Source organism: Rattus norvegicus, chromosome 5 (assembly GCF_021556685.1).
Source record: "Rattus norvegicus strain SHRSP/BbbUtx chromosome 5, alternate assembly SHRSP_T2T, whole genome shotgun sequence".
NCBI lineage: Eukaryota > Metazoa > Chordata > Mammalia > Rodentia > Muridae > Rattus > Rattus norvegicus.
The window spans coordinates 133,740,759-133,760,491 of record NC_141538.1 but is presented as its reverse complement, the minus strand read 5'-3'; the positions used below and the strand labels follow the sequence as shown (position 1 = coordinate 133,760,491).

Sequence of the window (19,733 nt, the reverse complement as noted above, 5' to 3'; positions counted from 1 at the left end):
TCACTGTTGTCATGGTTATTACTGCCCCAATTTTGATAGCACATTTTCAATCTAATTTTTCAGGTGTGATGGAGTCTTCAGCTTCCTGTTTACCTGGATTCTTCTTGGTCTTCCTTCTCTTACAGATCACAGTACTCACCCAAGGTAGAGACACCCTCCCACTTTTATTGATGAGATTTGTCCTAGGACAATTTATATATTACGAGGAATTCTGCTTACTTTCTTCCAATACTCTTAGTTCCCTTTAACCTTTGTCACTCTCTCTCCTCCCAATTTGTTCCCTTCTCACATTTATGCTTTTTTGCATTGTACTGTAACTCATTGCTTTGTAACCAGGACCATCTGTGTGGCCACATGTTTCAGATTATCTGCTGGGGCATGGTGGACTCACAAAACTGAAGACAATGATTATCTCTGCCTTAAAATCCACCAATAGTTCAGCATGAAGGGATAGGGTCCCATGTGTAATTCCCTGAATGAAAAAAAAGCAGTTTCAGCCTTTCTTTTCTTAATTGATTATTTTATTTAGTTACTTTTCAAATGTTATTCCCTTTCCAAGTTTCCTCTCTGCAAAATCCCTATTCCATTCCCCCTTCCTCTGCATCTATGAGGGTTCTCCCCTACCTACCCACACACTCCTATCTCACAACCCCTAGCACTCTTCCATGTTGGGTCATCGAGCCTCCACAGGGCCAAGGAGCTCCCCTTCCACTGATGCCAGAGAAGGCAATCTTCTGCTACATATGCAGCTGGAGCATATTCTTTGGTTGTATTCTTTGGTTGGTGGTCTAGATCCTGGGAGTTCTGGGGTGTCTGGTTGGTTAATATTGTTTATCTTCCTATGAGTTTAGAAACCGTTCAGCGTCTTCAGTCCTTCCTAGTTCCTTCATTGGGTTCCTGTACTCAGCCTGTTGGCTGACTGTGAGCATCTGCATTTGTATTGGTCAGGCTCTGGCAGACCCTCTCAGAGGACAGTTACACCAGGCTTCTGTCAGTAAGCACTTCTTGGCATCAACAATAGTGTCTGGGTTTGGTGTCTGCAGATAGGATGAGGGCAGTCACTGGATGGCCTTTCCTTTAATCTTTGCTCACTCTTTGTGCATTCCTGCATTTCCTTTAGACAGAAGCAATTCTGGGTTAATATTTTTGAGGTGAGTTAGTAATCTCATCCCTCAACCAGGACTTGTGCCTAAGTATTGGATATGGTCTCTATAGGTTCCATCTCCGCTTTATTGGGTATTTCGGCTAATGCCACCCTTGTTGGGTTCTCAGAACCTCTTGGATCTCTAGCATCTGGGACTATCTGGTGGCTAAACAAGTTCACCATCTCTCGACTGCTACATTCCTCTGTTCAAATTCCTGACAATCTCTCGCCTCCCCTAATCCCTCAGCCCTCCCTTGTAGGATGTCATATAGATGAAGGCAGGTACAAGATAGAACGAGGCCTGTTATTGGATGAGGAGGAAGGATGGGTGGGAGAAAAGTTTTAGAGAGAGGAAGAGAATGGAGGGGGGCAGAAGAAACCACTGAGAGAAAATGGAGGCAGATGTTAAATTTCCTTTCTGCACATTTACAGGATGTTATGGATATTCTTAGGGATGGATGTGAATAAAACTTTGAGTGTCTAGGTGGGCAATTATATCTTATCAATTGGATCAGAGGTTATTGTGTTGTATGTTCTTTCACATGCCGATTTAAGTTCAAGAGAATATGTGGCAGCTGGAGACATTAGACTGCCACGGAATTGAGATGTATATTTCTGGCATGGTGGCAACCTGCCTTGGGAACTAGATGGGTAGAGAGGTTGCTGCCAGGCTCAGAGAGAAGTCATTGGCAGTGTGATATGGGATGGAGCAGAGCAGGTGAGATGCTTTGCTGACTGAGATTAAGATATCTATCAGGTATCTTGGGACACTGCAGTGCCAGACTTAGTGGGGGTAAAAGACACATTTTTTTAAATATAATTTTACAGAAACACTCCCTGTCTCCTCCCACACCTGATCCTGTCACCTTTTCCTTCTCTGTCCTCTCTCCTTCCCAGGTTCCTACCTTCCTCTACCTCCCATATTTATTCAGTTCACCCTTCTAAGTAGTACTGAAGCATCCAGATTTTGGTCTTCCTTCTTCTTGGGTTTCATATGGTCCATTAGCTGTATTGTGTGTATTCTGAGATTTTTGGCTGATATCCACTTATCAGTGCGTATATACCATGTGTGTTCTCTTGTATTTGGTTTGCCTCACTCAGGTTGATATCTTCTAGTTTTATCTATTTGCCTGCAAATTTTTTGAAGTTGTTGTTTAAATAGCTGAGTAATACTCCATTGTATAAATGTACCACATTTTCTGTATCCATTCCTCTGTTGAGGGACATCTAGGTTGTTTCCAGCTTCTAGCTACTATAAATGAGGCTTCTCTGAACACAATGGATCATGTGTCCTTATTTTATCTTGGAGCATCTTTTGGTATATGTCCAGGAGTGGTATATCTGGGCCCTCAGAACTATTTTGCATTTTCTGAGGAATCACCAGACTGATTTCCAAAGTGGTCTTTCTAGTTTAGAATCTCACCACCAATGGAGGAGTGCTCCTCTTTTCCCACATCCTTGCTAGTATTTGGTATCACCTGAAATATTTATCTTGGCCATTCTTACTGACGTGAGGTGGAATCTCAGGGTTGTTTTGATTTACATTTCCCTGATGACTAAGGATGTTGAACATTTTTCTAGGTGCTTCTTGGCCATTTGAGATTCCTCAGTTGAGAATTCTTTGTATAGCTCTGTATCCCATTTTAAAATAGGTTTATTTGTTTTTCTGGACTTCTTGAGTTCTTTGTATATGTTGGCTATTAGCCCTCTATCAGATGTAGGGTTGGTAAAGATCTTTCCCCAATCTTTAAGTTGCTGCTTTGTCCTATTGACAGTGTTCTTTGCCTTACAGAAGCTTCTAACTTTTAGGAGATCTCATTTGTCTATAGTTGATCTAAGAGGCTGAGGCATTGATGTTCTGTTCATGAAAAATTTCCTTGTGCCCATGTTTTTGAGGCTCTTCCTCTTTTTCTCTTCTATTAGATTCAGTGTGTCTGGTTTTATGCAGAGGTCCTTGATCCATGTGGACCTGAGCTTTGTACACTGAGATAAAAATGGATCAATTTACATTCTTCTACATGCTGACTGCCACTTGAACCAGCACCACTTGGTGCTGTTCTGTTATTTTTCCAGGGGATGGTTTTGGTTTCTTTGTCAAAGATCAGGTGAGCCTAGGTATGTGGATTTACTTCTGGGATATTAGTTCTATTCCAATTATCTACCTGTCTCTCTCGTACCAATACCATGAGGTTTTTTTTTTTTTTTTTTTTTTTTTTTTTTTTTTTTTTTTTTTTTTTTTTTTAAATCAGCATTGCTCTGTAGTACACCTTAAGGTCAGGGATCGTGAAATTCTCTTTTTGTTGATAGTTTTCACTATCCTGGTTTTTTTGTTATTCCAAATGCATTTGAGAATTGCTCTTGTTATTTCTATGAAGAATTGAGTTGAAGATTTTATGGGGATTGCATTGAATCTGTAGATTGCTTTCGGCAAGATGGCCATTTTTACTATGTTAATCCTGCTGTTCCATGAAAATGAAGGAGCTTTCCATCTTCTGAGAACTTCTTCAATTTCTTTCTTCAGAGACTTGAAATTCTTGTCATACAGATCTTTCACTTGCTTGGTTAGAGTCACACCAAGATATTATATTATTTGTGACTGTTGTGAAGGGTGTCATTTCCCTAAACTTTTTCTCAGCTAGTTTATCATTTGAGTAGAGGAAGGCTACTGATTTGATTGAGTTAATTCTATATCCAGCCACTTTGTTGAAGTAGTTTATTAGCTATAGGGATTCTCTGGTGGAATTTTTGGGGTCACTTAAGTATACTATCTTATCATCTGAAAATATATCAAGATATCAAGTGATATCTTGACTTCTTCCTTTCCAATTTTGAGCTCTGGCTAGAACTTTATGTACTATATTGAATAGATAGGGAAAGAGTGTGCAGCCTCGTCTAGTTCCCGATTTTAGTGAGATTGCTTCACATTTATCTCCATTTAGCTTGATGCATGCTATTGGTTTTCTACTTATTGCTTTTATCATTTTTAGGTATGGGCCATGCATTCCTGATCTTTCCAAGACATTTAACATTAAGAGATGTTATATTTTGTCCAAGACTTTTTCATCATATAATGAGATGATCATGTGGTTTGAGTTTTTTATGTAGTGGATTATGTTGTTGGATTTCTGTATACTGAACCATACCTGCATGGCTGGGATGAAGCTTATTTATTCATGATGAATGATCATTTTGGTGTGTTTTTGTATTAAGTTTGTGAGAATTTTATAGAATATTGAAGCAATATTTATAAGGGAAATTGGTCTGAAGTTCTCTTTGTGGAGACTTTGTGTAGTTTAGGTGTCAACACAACTGTGTCTTCATAGAATGAATTAGGCAGTGATTTTTCTGTTTGCCTTTTGTAGAGTAGCTTGAAGAGTATTCATATTAGGTCTTTATTAACATTGATAGAATTCTTCACTAAAACCATCTGGTCCTGGACCTTTTCTAGTTTGGGGATTTTAATGCCTGCTTCTATTTCTTTAGGGATTTTTGGACTGTTTAGATGATTTTTCTGATCCTCATTTAACTTTGGTACTTGTTATCTGACTAGAAAATTGTCTATTTATTTTAAATTTTCCAGTTTTGTTGAATATAGGCTTTTGTTGTAGCATCTGATGGCTTTTTAATATCTTGTTTCTGTTGTTATTATGTCTCCCTTCTCATTTCTGATTTTGTTAATTTGTATACTGTCTCCATGCCCTCTGGTTAGTCTGGATAAGGGTTTATCTATCTTGTTGAATTTTTAAAAGAAGGAGCTCCTGCTTTTGTTAATTGTTTATATAGTTCTCTTTGTTTCATCCTTGAGTTTGATTATTTCCTGCTGCCTATTCCACTTGGGTGTATTTTCATCTTTTTGTTCTATACTTTCAAGCTGCTAATGTATGATCTCTCCAATTTCTTTATGGAGGCACTCAGAGCTATGTGTTTTCCTCTTATGTGTCCCATAAGTTTGGGTACTTTGTGTTTTCATTCGTGTTAAATTCTGAAAATTTTTTTCTTTATTCCCTGTCCAAGTTACCATTGTGTAGAGAGTTGTTCAGCTTCCACGTGTAGGTGGGCTTTCTGTTGTTTTTGTTGTTATTGAAGGCCAGCCTTAGTCCATGGTGATCTGATAGAAAGCATGGGATTATTTCAATATTCTTGTAACTGTTGAGGGTTGTTTATATTGTCAGTTTTGGAGAAGGTACTGTGAGGTGCTTATAAGAAGGTATATTTTTTGTTTTAGGGTTGAAATGTTCTGTAGATATATTTTAAATCCATTTGGTTCAAAACTTCTATTAGTTTTACTGTGTATCTGTTTAGTTTCTGTTTCCATGATGTGTCCCTTGGTGAGAGTGAGAAGTTGAAGTCTCTCACTATTGTTGTATGAGGTTCAATGTTTGCTTTGAGTGTTAGTATTGTTTCTTTTACAAATGTAGGTGCCCTTGCATTTGGAGCATAGATGTTCAGAATTGAAAGTTTGTCTTGGTTGATTTTTCTTTGATGATTATAAAGTGTCCTTCTTTGTCTTTTTTTTTGATAACTTTTTCGTTAAACTTGATTTTATTGGATATTAGAATGGCTAGTCCAACTTGTTTCTTGGGGCTTAGAAGTGTCTGTCTCTGTCACTGAGGGATATTTCTTATACATATCAAAATTTTGGGTCCTTTTAAGTGTCCAGTTTGTTAGTCTATGTCTTTTAGTTGGGGAATCCAGTTTGTTGGTTAAGAGAAATTAAAGACCAAGGATTGTTGCTTCTTGTTATTTTTGTTGTGGAATTTTGTTTTTATGGCTCTCTTCTTTTGGGTTTGTTGTGGGAAGATTAATTTCTTGCTTTTCCTTGGGTGTAGTTTCCCTTCTTGTGGTGGACCTTTCCATCTATTATCCTTTGTAGAATTTGTAGGATTTGTGGTTGTTTTAATTTGGTTTGGTGATGGAATATTGCTTTCTCTATCTATGTTAATTGAGTGTTTTGGTGAATATGGTAGCCTAGGCTGGCATATTTTTTCTCTTAGGGTCTTTATGACATCTGTCGAGGATCTTCTGGCTTCTAGAGTCTCTGTTGAGAATTCTGGTTTAATTCTGATAGGTCTGCCTTTATATGTTATTTGACCTTTTCTTCTTACCACTTTCAATTTTCTTTCTTTCTTTTTTTGTTCTGTGCATTTAGTGTTTTGATTATTATGTAATGGGAGGAAGTTCTTTTCTAGTGCAGTCTATTTGGAGTTCTATAGGCTTTTATTATTTTTATGAGCATCTCCTTTTTCAGGTTAGGAAAGTTTTCTTCTAGGATTTTGTTGAAGATATGTTCATTGGCCCTTTGAATTTGGAATCTTTGCTCTCTTCTATATCTATTATTCTTAGGTTTGATCTTCTCATTGTGTCTTGGATTTCCTGGATGTTTTGGGTTAGGAGCTTTTTGCATTTTGCATTTTCTTTGACTCTTTTTTTTGAAGACAATCTTTTTCTTTTAATCTTTATTAACTTGAGTATTTCTTATTTACATTTCGATTGTTATTCCCCTTCCCGGTTTCTGGGTCAACATCCCCCTCCCCCTCCCCTTCTATAGGGGCTTCCCCTCCCCATCCTCCACCCATTACCACACTCCCCCCAACAATCACGTTCACTAGGTGTTCAGTCTTGGCAGGATCAAGGGCTTCCCCTTCCACTGGTGCTCTTACTAGGATATTCATTGCTACCTATGAGGTTGGAGCCTAGGGTCAGTCCATGTATAGTCTTTGGGTAGTGGCTTAGTCCCTGGAAGCTCTGGTTGGTTGGCATTGTTGTTCATATGGGGTCTCGAGCCCCTTTCCTTGACTCGTGTTAGTGTTTTCCAAACAAAAAGTAGTATCTTTTACACCTGAAATTCTCTCTACTATCTTTTGTATTCTGTTGGTGATGCTTACATATATGACTCCTGATCTTTTCCCCAGGTATTCCATCTTCAGAATGGTTTCCCTTTGTGATTTCTTTATTGTTTGTATTTCTATTTTTAGATCCTGGATTGTTTTGTTCAATTCTTTCACCTGTTTGGTTGTGTTTTCCTCTATTTCTTTAAGAGATTTATGTGTTTCCTGTTTAAGGGCTTCTACCTCTTTATCTGTGTTCTCCTGTATTTTTTATAGGGGAGTTACTTGTGTCCTTTTTTTAAAAAAAACATTTATTTATTTATTTATTTATTATGTATACATCATACAGCTTTCTGCCTGCATGTATTCCTTCAGGCCAGAAGAGGGCACCAGTTCTGATTATAGATGGTTATGAGCCACCATGTGGTTGCTGAGAATTGAGCTCAGGACCTCTGGAAGAGCAGACAGTGCTCTTAACCTCTGAGTCAACTCTCCAGCCCCTCTTGTGTTCTTCTTAAAGTCCTCTATCATCATCATGAGAATAGATTTTAGATCAGAATCCTGCTTTTCATGTTGGGATATCCAGGGCTTGCTGTGGTGGTAGAACTGGGTTCTGATGAAGCCAAGTAACATTGGTTTCTGTTGTTTATCTTGTACTTTCCTCTTGCCACATGGTTTTCTCTGGTGTTAGCTGTACTTGCTGTCTCTGACTAGAGCATGTCCCTCCTGTGAGCCTGTGAGCCTGGGTCTATCAGCACTCCTTGGGGTTAAGCATTCTCTGTTTGGGATTTGGGTATAGGATAGTGTCTACTTTTTGGTACACATTCAAATGGAAAGAATCCGCTACTTGGCTTGGAGGTGGTTCATATGTGCCCTTGGTTCAGGGGGGTCAGGTATTGGGGTGGTAATGTTGATCTCACTTCTGAGCCTTCATGTGCCAGCAGTCCTGAGGGTCATACTTTCTATGCGTGGGATTGAGCTGTTGAGGTTTGTAGCACAGGGTCTACTCCTCGGTATACATGGATAGTGGGAAGGAAAGGTTCAATCTTAGGCAGGCCCAGTGCAGATTACTGCAGCTGCTGTGAGATCCTGTTTGTGATGGCTGTGTCAGTCTCAAGGATTTTTGCTTCTATGTAGAAGCAAAACTGATTTTGTAACATTCACTACTCAGTAGCATAAGGAATAATGCCAGTAACAGGCAAATGGGACTTTATGAAGTTAAATGTTTAGGTATAGCAAAGAAAACTGTCAACCAAGTGAAGATGCAGCCTTTAATCCTAACACATGGGAGGCAAAGACAGGTGCATCTTTGTGAGTTAAAAGCCTATTTGGTGTACATCAGAGTTTCAGGCTAATTAGGGCTATATAATGAAATTCTTTTCCAAAAGCAAAACAACTGAAACAAAATAACAGAAAAAGTATATTTGCAACAATAACTTTTAAAGAGGGGCTATAAATTTGAGAGAGAGCAAGGGGTACATGGGAGAGCTTGAAGGGAGAAAAAGAGAGAAAGGAATGACACAATTGTAATTTCAATATATCTGTAATATATTCTTTTTTTCCTTTTTCCCCATCTTTATTAACTTGAGTATTTCTTATTTACATTTTGATTGTTATTCTCCTTCCTGGTTTCCGGGTCAACATCCTCCTAACCCTTCCCCCTCCCCTTCTATATGGGTGTTTGGCTCCCCATCCTCCCCCCATTACCATCCTCTCCACAACAATCCCGTTCACTGGGGGTTCAGTCTTACCAGGACCAAGGGCTTCCCCTTCCACTGGTGCCCTTACTAGGCTGTTCATTGCTACCTATGAGGTTGGAACCCAGAGTCAGTCCATGTATAGTCTTTGGGCAGTAGCTTAGTCCCTGGAAGATCTCGTTGGTTGGCATTTTTGTTCATATGGGGTCTCAAGCCCCTTCAAGCTCTTCCAGTCCTTTCTCTGATTCCTTCAACGGGGGTCCTGTTATCAGTTCAGTGGATTGCTGCTGGCACCGCATAAGTTTTGCTATATTCTGGGTGTGTCTCTCAGGAGAGATCTACATCCGGTTCCTGTCGGCCTACACTTCTTTGCTTCATCCATCTTATCTAATTGGGTAGCTGTATATGTATGGGCCACATGTGGAACAGGCTCTGAATGGGTGTTCCTTCTGCCTCTGTTCTAAACTTTGCCTCCCTATTCCCTGCCAAGGGTATTCCTGTTCCCCTTTTAAAGAAGGAGTGAAGCATTCACACTTTGGTCATCCTTCTTGAAATTCATGTGTTCTGTGCATCTAGGGTAATTCAAACATTTGGGCTAATAGCCACTTATCGATGAGTGCATACCATGTGTGTTCTTTTGTGATTGGGTTACCTCACTCAGGATGACATTTTCCAGTTCCCTCCATTTGCCTATGGATTTCATAAAGTCATTGTTTTTGATAGCTGAGTAATATTCCATTGTGTAGATGTACTACATTTTCTGTATCCATTCCCCTTTGAAGGGCATCTGGGTTCTTTCCAGCTTCTGGCTATTATAAGTAAGGCTGCTATGAACATAGTGGAGCACGTGTCTTTGTTATATGTTGGGGTATCTTTTGGATATTTGCCCAAGAGAGGTATAGCTGGATCCTCAGGTAGTTCAATGTCCAATTTTCTGAGGAACCTCCAAACTGATTTCCAGAATGGTTGTACCAGTCTGCAATCCCACCAACAATGGAGGAGTGTTCCTCTTTCTCCACATCCTCGCCAGCATTTGCTGTCACCTGAGTTTTTGATCTTAGCCACTCTCACTGGTGTGAGGTGAAATCTCAGGGTTGTTTTGATTTGCATTTCCCTTATGACTAAAGATGTTGAACATTTCTTTAGGTGTTTCTCAGCCATTCGGCATTCCTCAGCTGTGAATTCTTTGTTTAGCTCTGAACCCCATTTTTTATAGGGTTATTTGTCTCCCTGCGGTCTAACTTCTTGAGTTCTTTGTATATTTTGGATATAAGCCCTCTATCTGTTGTAGGTTTGGTAAAGATCTTTTCCCAATCTGTTGGTTGCCATTTTGTCCTAACCACAGTGTCCTTTGCCTTACAGAGGCTTTGCCGTTTTAGGAGATCCCATTTGTTGATTCTTGATCTTAGATCATAAACCATTGGTGTTTTGTTCAGGAAATTTTTTCCAGTGCCCATATGTTCCAGATGCTTCCCTAGTTTTTCTTCTATTAGTTTGAGTGTATCTGGTTTGATGTGGAGGTCCTTGATCCACTTGGACTTAAGCTTTGTACAGGGTGATAAGCATGGATCGATCTGCATTCTTCTACATGCTGACCTCCAGTTGAACCAGCACCATTTGCTGAAAATGCTATCTTTTTTTCCATTGGATGTTTTTGGCTCCTTTGTCAAAAATCAAGTGACCATATGTGTGTCGGTTCATTTCTGCTTCTTCAAATCTATACCACAGGTCTACTTTTCTGTCTCTGTAACAATTCCATGCAGTTTTTTTCATTATTGTTGTGTAATACTGCTTGAGTTCAGGGATCATGATTCCCCAAGAAGTCCTTTTATTGTGGAGTATACTTTTAGCTATCCTGGGTTTTTTGTTATTCCAGATGAATTTGCAAATTGTTCTGTCTAACTCTCTGAAGAATTGGATTGGTATTTTGATGGGGATTGCATTGAATTTGTAGATCACTTTTGGTAAAATGGCCATTTTTACTATATTAATCCTGCCAATCCATAAGCATGGGAGATCTTTCCATCTTCTGAGGTCTTCTTCAATTTCTTTCTTCAGAGGCTTGGAGTTCTTATCATACAGATCATTTATTTGCTTGGTTAAAATCAAACCGAGGTATTTTATATTATTTGGGACTATTATGAAGGGTGTCATTTCCCTAATTTTTTTCTCAGTTTGTTTCTCTTTTGTGTAGAGGAAGGCTACTGATTTATTTGAGTTAATTTTATACCCAGCCACTTTGCTGAAGGTGTTTATCAGGTTTAGTCCTTCTCTGGCGGAACTTTTGGTATTGCTTAAATATACTATCATATTATCTTCAAATAGTGATATTTTGACTTCTTTTTTTCCAATCTGTATCCTTTGACTTCCATTTGTTGTCTGATTGCTCTGGCTAGAACTTCAAGAACTATATTGAATAAGTAGTGAGAGAGAGTGGGCTGCCTTGTCTAGACTCTGATTTTAATGGGATTGCTTCAAGTTTCTCTCCATTTAGTTTAATGTTAGAGACTGGTTTGCTGTACATGGCTTTTACTATGTTTAGATATGGGCCTTGAATTCCTATTCTTTCCAGGACCTTATCATGAAGGGGTGTTGACTTTTGTCAAATGCTTTCTTAGCATCTATTGAAATGATCATGTGGTTTTGTTCTTTCAGTTTGTTTATATAATGGATCACGTTGATGGTTTTCCGTATATTAAACCATCCCTGCATGCCTGGGATGAAGCCTACTTGATCATGGTGGATGATTGTTTTGATGTGCTCTTGGATACGGTTTGCCAGAATTTTATTGAGTATTTTTGCGTCGATATTCATAAGGGAAATTGGTCTGAAGTGCTCTCTCTTTGTTGGGTCTTTGTGTGGTTTAGGTATAAGAGTAATTGTGGCTTTATAGAAGGAATTCGGGAGTGATCCATCTGTTTCAATTTTGTGGAATAGTTTGGATAATATTGGTATGAGGTCTTCTATGAAGGTCTGATAGAATTCTGCACTAAACCCGTCTGGACCTGGGCTCTTTTTGGTTGGGAGACCTTTAATGACTGCTTCTATTTCCTTAGGAGTTATGGGGTTGTTTAACTGGTTTATCTGTTTCTGATTTAACTTCGGTACCTGGTATCTGTCTAGGAAATTGTCCATTTCCTGCAGATTTTCAAGTTTTGTTGAATATATGCTTTTTTAGTAGGATATGATGATTTTTTGTATTTCCTCTGATTCTGTAATTATGTCTCCCTTTTCATTTCTGATTTTGTTTATTTGAATACACTCTCTGTATCCTCTCATTAGTCTGGCTAAGGGTTTATCTATCTTGTTGATTTTCTCAAAGAACCAACTTTTGGCTATGTTCATTCTATGTATGGTCCTTTTTGTTTCTATTTGGTTGATTTCAGCTCTGAGTTTGATTATTTCCTGCCTTCTACTCCTCCTCGGTGTATTTGATTCTTTTTGTTCTTTATCTTTTAGGTGAGCTGTCAAGCTGCTGATATATGCTCTCTCCCGTTTCTTTCTGCAGGCACTCAGAACTATGAGTTTTCCTCTTAGCATAGCTTTCATTGTGTCCCATAAGTTTGGGTATGTTGTACCTTCATTTTCATTAAATTCTAAGTAGTCTTTAATTTCTTTCTTTCTTTTTCCTTGACCAGGTTATCATTGAGTAGAGCATTGTTCAACTTCTATGTATATGTGTGCGTTCTTCCCTTATTTTTATTGAAGTCCAGCTTTAGCCCATGGTTGTCTGATAGGACGCCTGGGATTATTTCTACCTTTCTGTATCTGTTGAGGCCTGTTTTATGACCAGTTTTATGGTCAATTTTGGAGAAAGTACCATGAGGTGGTGAGAAGAACGTATATCCTTTGTTTTAGGATAGAATGTTCCATAAATATCTGTTAAGTCCATTTGGTTCATTATTTCTATTAGTCTGTCTATGTCTCTGTTTAATTTCTGTTTCCATGATCTGTACAATGATGAGAGTGGTGTGTTGAAATCTCCTACTTGTATTGTGTGAGGTGCAATGTGTGCTTTGAACTTTTTAAGGGTTCTATTATGTATGTAGGTGCCCTTGTATTTGGAACATAGATATTTAGGATTGAGAGTTCATCTTGGTGGATTTTTCCTTTGATGAACATGAAGTGTCCTTCCTTATCTTTTTTCATGACTTTTAGTTGAAAATTGATTTTATTTGATATTAGAATGGCTACTCCAGCTTGCTTCTTCAGACCATTGGCTTGGAAAGTTGCTTTCCAGTCTTTTACTCTGAGGTAATATCTGTCTTTGTCTCTGAGGTGTGTTTCCTGTAGGCAGCAGAATGCAGGGTCCTCATTGCGTATCCAGTTTGTTAATCTATGTCTTTTTATTGGGGAGTTGAGACCATTGATATTGAGAGATATTAAGGAATAGTGATTATTGCTTCCTGGTATATTTGTATTAGGATGTGAGGTTATGTTTTTGTGCTTTTCTTCTCTTTGTTTTGTTGGCAAGACGATTAGTTTCTCGCCCTTTCTAGGGTGTAGCCTGCCTCCTTATGTTGGGCTTTACCATTTATTATCCTTGGTAGCGCTGGATTTGTAGAAAGGTATTGTGTAAATTTTGCTTCATCATGGAATATCTTGTTTTTTCCATCTATGTTTATTGAGAATTTTGCTGGGTACAGTAACCTGGACTGGCATTTGTGTTCTATTAGGGTCTGTCTGATTTCTGTCCAGGATCTTCTGGCTTTTGTAATCTTTGGCGAGAAGTCTGGTGTGATTCTGATAGGTCTGCCTTTATATGTTACTTGACCTTTTCCTTTACTACTTTTAATGTTCTTTCTTTGTTTTGTGGATTTGGTATTTTGACTATTATGTGATGGGAGGATTTTCTTTTCTGGTCCAATGTATTTGGAGTTCTTTAGGCTTCTTGTATGTTTATGGGCATCTCTTTCTTTAGGTTAGGGAAGTTTTCTTCTATGATTTTTTTGAAAATATTTACTGGTCCTTTGAGCTTGTAGTCTTCACTCTCTTCTATACCTATTATTCTTATTTTTGATCTTCTCATTGTGTCCTGGATTTCCTGCATGTTTTGGACCAGTCCTTTTCCATTCCATTATCTTTGAGAGTTGTGTCAATGATTTCCATGGAATCTTCTGCTCCTGAGATTCTCTCTTCTATCTCTTGTATTCTGTTGGTAATTTTTGTATCTACCACTCTTTGTCTCTTCCTTTGGTTTTCTACATTCAGGGTTGTTTCCCTTTGTGCTTTCTTTATTGCTTCTCTTCCCATTTTTAATTCCTTTACCTGTTTGATTGTGTTTTCCTGGAATTCTTTGAGGGATTTTTGTGATTCCTCTCTATAGCCTTCTACTTGTTTACTTATGTTTTCCTGTGTTTCTCTAAGGGAGTTCTTCATGTGTTTCTTGAAGTCCTCCAGCATCATGATCAAATGTGATTTTAAATCTAGATCTTGCTTTTCTGGCATGTTTGGATATTCAGTGTTTGCTTTGGTGAGAGAATTGGGCTCCGATGATGCCATGTAGTTTCGGTTTCTGTTGCTTGGGTTCCTGCGCTTGACTCTCGCCATCAGGTTGTCTCTGGTGTTACCTTGTTCTGCTATTTCTGGCAGTGGCTAGACTGTCCTATAGGCCTGTGTGTCAGGAGTGCTATAGACCTGTTTTCTTGTTTTCTTTCAGCCAGTTATGGGAACAGAGTGTTCTGCTTTCAGGCGTGTAGTCTTTCCTGTCTACTGGTCTTCAGCTGTTCCTGTGGGCCTGTGTCCTGAGTCCACCAGGCAGGTCACTTGGAGCAGAAAAGTTGGTCTTACCTGTGGTCCTGTGGCTCAAGTTGCTCATGATGGGCTGCTCTTGAGCTCTCCATGCGGGCGGCAACCAGGAGGGCCTGCCCTGACTTTTCCCTGAGCTCCCGTGCAACGGGGTCCCAGGTGGCATTAGGTGTTTTTCTCTGGAGTCAGAAATGTGGCTAGAGTGTATTCTCTTCTGCCTTCCCCAGTGTGTCTGCCCCTCTGAAGGTTTAGCTCTCCCTCCCACGGGATTTGGGTGCAGAGAACTGTTGACCAGGTCCCTTCAGCTCTGGGCCGGGTCTGGAGCGCAGGGGTAGCTCCAGTTTTTAACCAATATTTTCTAAATATCACATAATATGTGAAGCAGATGAGAATCAAGAAAATTGATAGTGGCATTGACGTGACCATTATTCAGGATCCTGTAGACCTGCCATATTGTCCTGCTACAGTTTCTTACTCACTCCTTCCTGTCTCTTCCAACTTTCTATTCCCTGTAATATATTTTTAATTATAACAGAATTATATCACTTTCCTTGCTTCAGTTCCTCCCATACATCCTAGTTCCAATTCCTCTTATATCCTCCTCCCCATTTCAATTTAATAGATTTTTAGTGTCATATAATCATTCAATCAGACATCATTCAATCATGCATTTTGAATATGTAAAAATATGTAAATATAATCGTTGAGCTTGCATTTTTGTATGTATATGGTCCCAGTGCTGACCATTCTGCATTGGACAACCAATGAAAGGGGTTCCTTCTCCAGTAATCATTAGTTGCTTGTAGTGTTTTGTCTTGTGTGAGATCCTGCAAAATTTTTCTCCTTCTATGTTAATATGCTTATTACTGTTGCCATTGTTTCAGGGTGCAGCCATTTCTAGGAAAGAATGTCTTAGTGTAGATCTCCTACATTTTAGCTCTTACAATTTTTCCACCCCATCTTCTGTTATGTTCTTTAAGCCATAGATGCAGAATCTACAATGTAGTTGTATCTACTGGGTTGAACTCCCCACAGTCCTTTGATCTCTACATGTTAGTCTAGCCGTAGTTTCCAGGAGGGCCACCATTTGCTGGAAATTTCTTTTACAAGGAGGCTAATAGCTTCATTTACATCTGATGATATAAATAAAAAATAGTAGTACAATGAATTCATTGTGAAATATCATCATTCCTATAGCTATGAAGTCACGAATTAATCTCCAAAGAAGCTAATATAATTTTCGTCTTATATATCAATGCTGAGATTATATTACATATGTACACCAAGTATAAAACATTCATGACTACATGTATGTATATATAAAGAAATACGTACACATATGTATGAAAGCACTATATATATGTATATGTGTGTATGTATTCTTTTCAATAAATTCAAATATACTCTGTACACACTTTCAAAATTGCTTTTAAAATGTGAATTTTAAGTAACATTTTGAAATTTTTTATATTAGATATATTTATTTATATTTCAAATGTTATTCCCTTTTCCGGTTTCCTGCCAATAAGCCCCCATCCCTCCCCCCTCCCCCATATGGGTATTCCTCCACATCCAGCCCCCTTACTCCCCTGACATTTCCCTGCACTGGGGGGTCCAAACTTGGCAGGACCATGGGCTTCCCCTTCTACTGGTACCCGAACAAGTCTATTCCCTGCTACATATGCAGTTGGAGCCCTGAGCCAGTCCATGTATAGTCTTTGGGTAGTGGTTTAGTTCCTGGAAGTTCTGGTTGGTTGGCATTGTTGTTCTTATGGTGTTGCAAGCCCCTTCAGCTCTTTCAATCCTTTCTCTAATTCCCTCAAAGGGGGTTCTATTCTCAGTTCAGTGGTTTGCTGCCCATATTCACTTCTGTATTTGACATGCTCTGGTTGTCTCTCTCAGAAGAGATCTATATCCAGTCCCTTTCAGCATGCACTTTTTAGCTTCATCAATCTTACCTAGTTTTGGTGGCTGTTTATATATATGGGTCACATGTGGGGCAGGCTCTGAATGGCTGTTCCTTCAGTCTCTGCTCTAAACTTTGCCTCCATATCCCCTCCTACGGATATTTTTGTTCCCCCTTTTAAGCTGGAGTGGGAACATCCACAGTTTGGTCATCCTTCTTCTTGAGCTTCCTGTGATCTGTGGATTGCATCTTGGGTAATTCAAGCTTTTGGTCTAATATCCATTTTTCAATGAGTACACACCAAGTGCATTTTTCTCTGATTGGGTTACCTCACTCAGGATGATGTTTTTTAGTTCATTCCATTTGCCTATAAATTTCATGAAGTCATTGGTTTTGATAGCTGAGTAGTACTCCATTGTGTAGATGTACCACATTTTTCGAATCCATTCCTCTGTTGAAGGGCATTTGGGTTCTTTCCAGCTTCTGGCTATTATAAATAAGGCTGCTATGAACATAGTGGATCATGTGTCTTTGTTGTATGTTGGAGCATCTTTTGGGTATATACCCAGGAGAGGTATAGCTGAGACCTCAGGTAGTGGAATGTCCAATTTTCAGAGGAACCTCCAAACTGATTTCCAGAGAGGTTATACCAGTCTGCAATCTCACCAACAATGGAGGAGTGTTCCTTTTTCTCTACCTCCTCGCCAGCATCTGCTGTCACCTGAGTTTTTGATCTTAGCCATTCTGACTGGTGTGAGGTGGAATCTCAGGATTGTTTTGATTTGCATTTCCTTGATGACTAAGGATGTTGAACATTTTTTTAGGTGCCTTTTGGCCATTCGATGTTCCACAGCTGAGAATGTTTTGTTTAGTTCTGTGCCCCATTTTTAATAGGGTTCTTTGGCTCTCTGGAGTCTAACTTCTTGAGTTCTTTGTATATTTTAGATATTAGCCCTCTATCTGATGTAGGACTGGTAAAGATCTTTTCCTAATATGTTGGTTGCCATTCTGTCCTAATGACAGTGTCCTTTGCCTTACAGAAGCTGTGCAGTTATATGAGATCCCATTTGTCGATTCTTGATCTTAGAGCATAAGCCATTGTTGTTTTGTTCAGGAAATTTTTCCCAGTGCCCATGTGTTCGAGACTCTTCCCCACTTTTTTTCTATTACTTTAAGCATATCTGATTTGATGTGGTAGTCCTTGTTCCACGTGGACTTAAGATTTATATAAGGTGATAGGAATGGATTGATTTGTATTCTTCTACATGCTGACCTCCAGTTGAACCACCACCATTTGTTGAAAATGCTATTTGTCGTTTGTTTGATGATTTTATCTCCTTTGTCAAAGATCAAGTGACCATAGGTGTGTAGGTTCATTTCTGGTTCTTCAATTTTATTCCACTGATATATCTGCTTGTCTCTGTACCAACGCCATACAGTTTTTATCACTATTGCTCTGTAATACTGCTTGACGTCAGGGATGGTGATTCCCCCAGAAATTCTTTTATTGTTGAGGATAATTTTCGCTATCCTGGGTTTTGTGTTGTTCCAAATGAATTTGCAAATTGCTCTATTTCTATAAAGAATTGAGTAGGAAATTTGATGGGGATTGCATTGAATCTGTAGATTGCTTTTGGCAAAATGTCCATTTTTAGTATATTAATCCTGCCAATCATGAGCATGGGAGATTTTTCCATCTTCTGAGATGATCTTCAATTTCTTTCTTCAGAGACTTGAAGTTCTTGTCATACAGATCTTTCACTTGCTTGGTCACAAGTCACACCAAGATATTTTATATTATTTGGAACTATTGTGAAGGGTGTCATTTCCTGAATTTCTTTCTCAGCCTGTTTATCCTTTGAATAGATGAAGGCTACTGATTTGTTTGAGTAAATTTTATGAGAATATTTTGCTATTGTTTTTATAGTTGTGGAAAGTTCCATCATGTGATCAGTCAAAATCAATTTATCTGTGTTCTATTATATAAATATACTGAACTATCATTTATCCTTTTACATTTGTTTTCAGTATTAGTATTAGGATATGCTTGTATTATTTTTAATACTTTGCGTGAGTTTGGGGGCTATTATGACTAATGTCACCATTAATATTTTAAAAATATGTTAATATCTACTAAAAATTTCTGGGTTGTGAATATATATAGTTTAGTACATACTGGTGCTTTCCTATCCAGAGAGCTCTCTGTCTTTTATCTGTGGCAATGTCAGTCCTGTTCTTCAACATTGTAGTGGGGTCAAGTATGTCTCAATGAGGTTTTGTTTTGCATTTTTCTGATGGGTGATGATGTTAAACATCCTTGCATATTCTTATTGATATCATTATGATGTCTCTTTAAATAAATATGTCTTCTAGTGTTTTCACATTTTAGAAAAAAATAAACTTGATTTATAGTGCTTGTAATCTTGTTTCACACTTCCTTTCTTAGATTTAGTATACATAGTTTCTAGTCTGTGACTTTCTCTTTTTGCTTATTTCTTGTTTTTCTCTGATTATATTTTTGTGTCTTCCCAGTTTGCATTTGACTTGGATCAATGCTTTTGCCCTAATTGTGGCTATTCACATTCCCAATGGGACACAAGCAGCAGACCCCTGGGAATGAGCACTTTCACAAATTTCTCAACTCTTGAATGCACACTGAATCATAATGCCATCTTTCTCTTCTTCCTAGCTATGAGCTTGGATATACAGATTAACATCCGGGTTCCAAATACAGAAGGGGTACTGGTGGAATGTGCTTCAGGAAGTTTGATCCCACCTGCTGAGATGACATGGAAAGACAGCAAGGGGAATATAATTCCACATTCAACCACATTTGACTCTCAGGATAGAGCTGGGTTGTATTTGAAGAGCAGCATTCTTCTGAAGAACAGAGTACAAGGTCCTATTACTTGCTCCATTTACAATGTAACTACTAATCAGGAGAAAAAGAGAAGTATTGTCCTACCAGGTAAGCTTTTCTATCAAATATCCATTGTTTTAGTCAATGAGTCAAACTAAGAAGAGAATTGAGTAAAGGAATAAATGTGAAGTTATGTTACATGCTATAAATTGCTATAAAGCTGCACTATTGGAGTTGCTGAAAATCAGAAAAATACTGGATGCTATGGAAAATATTTTAAAGAATGGCATTTGGTGCTGGAGAGAAGACTCAGAAGTTAAGAACAATTGTTTTCTTTGATGAGCATTTTTGTTCCTAGCACCCATATTGGATGGCTGGCAACTATTTGTAACTCCAGCTCTAGGGAATCCAGTGTCCTCCTCTGGACTCCACACACTCATGCATGCTCATTTAAACTCACAGACACTCACCTCCACACATGTACACATACATAGAAAGTAAATCTTAAAGAAAGTATTGAAATAATTGAACAATGATCTCTCAATCTGTG

General features: G+C 38.5%; 1 protein-coding gene across 3 annotated transcripts in view; it reads left to right on the top strand.

The window, feature by feature from the left end:
- Skint10 (selection and upkeep of intraepithelial T cells 10) overlaps positions 1–19,733 on the top strand; it is a 43,013-nt gene that overhangs the window by 5,527 nt on the left and 17,753 nt on the right. For 2 of the 3 annotated variants that reach the window (NM_001431277.1, XM_087551214.1), the window contains 2 exon segments: positions 64–144; positions 19,013–19,291. In NM_001431277.1, coding sequence (NP_001418206.1) covers positions 69–144; positions 19,013–19,291 — 355 coding nt within the window. In that variant the 5' untranslated portion in view covers positions 64–68. 3 annotated transcript variants of the gene reach the window in all.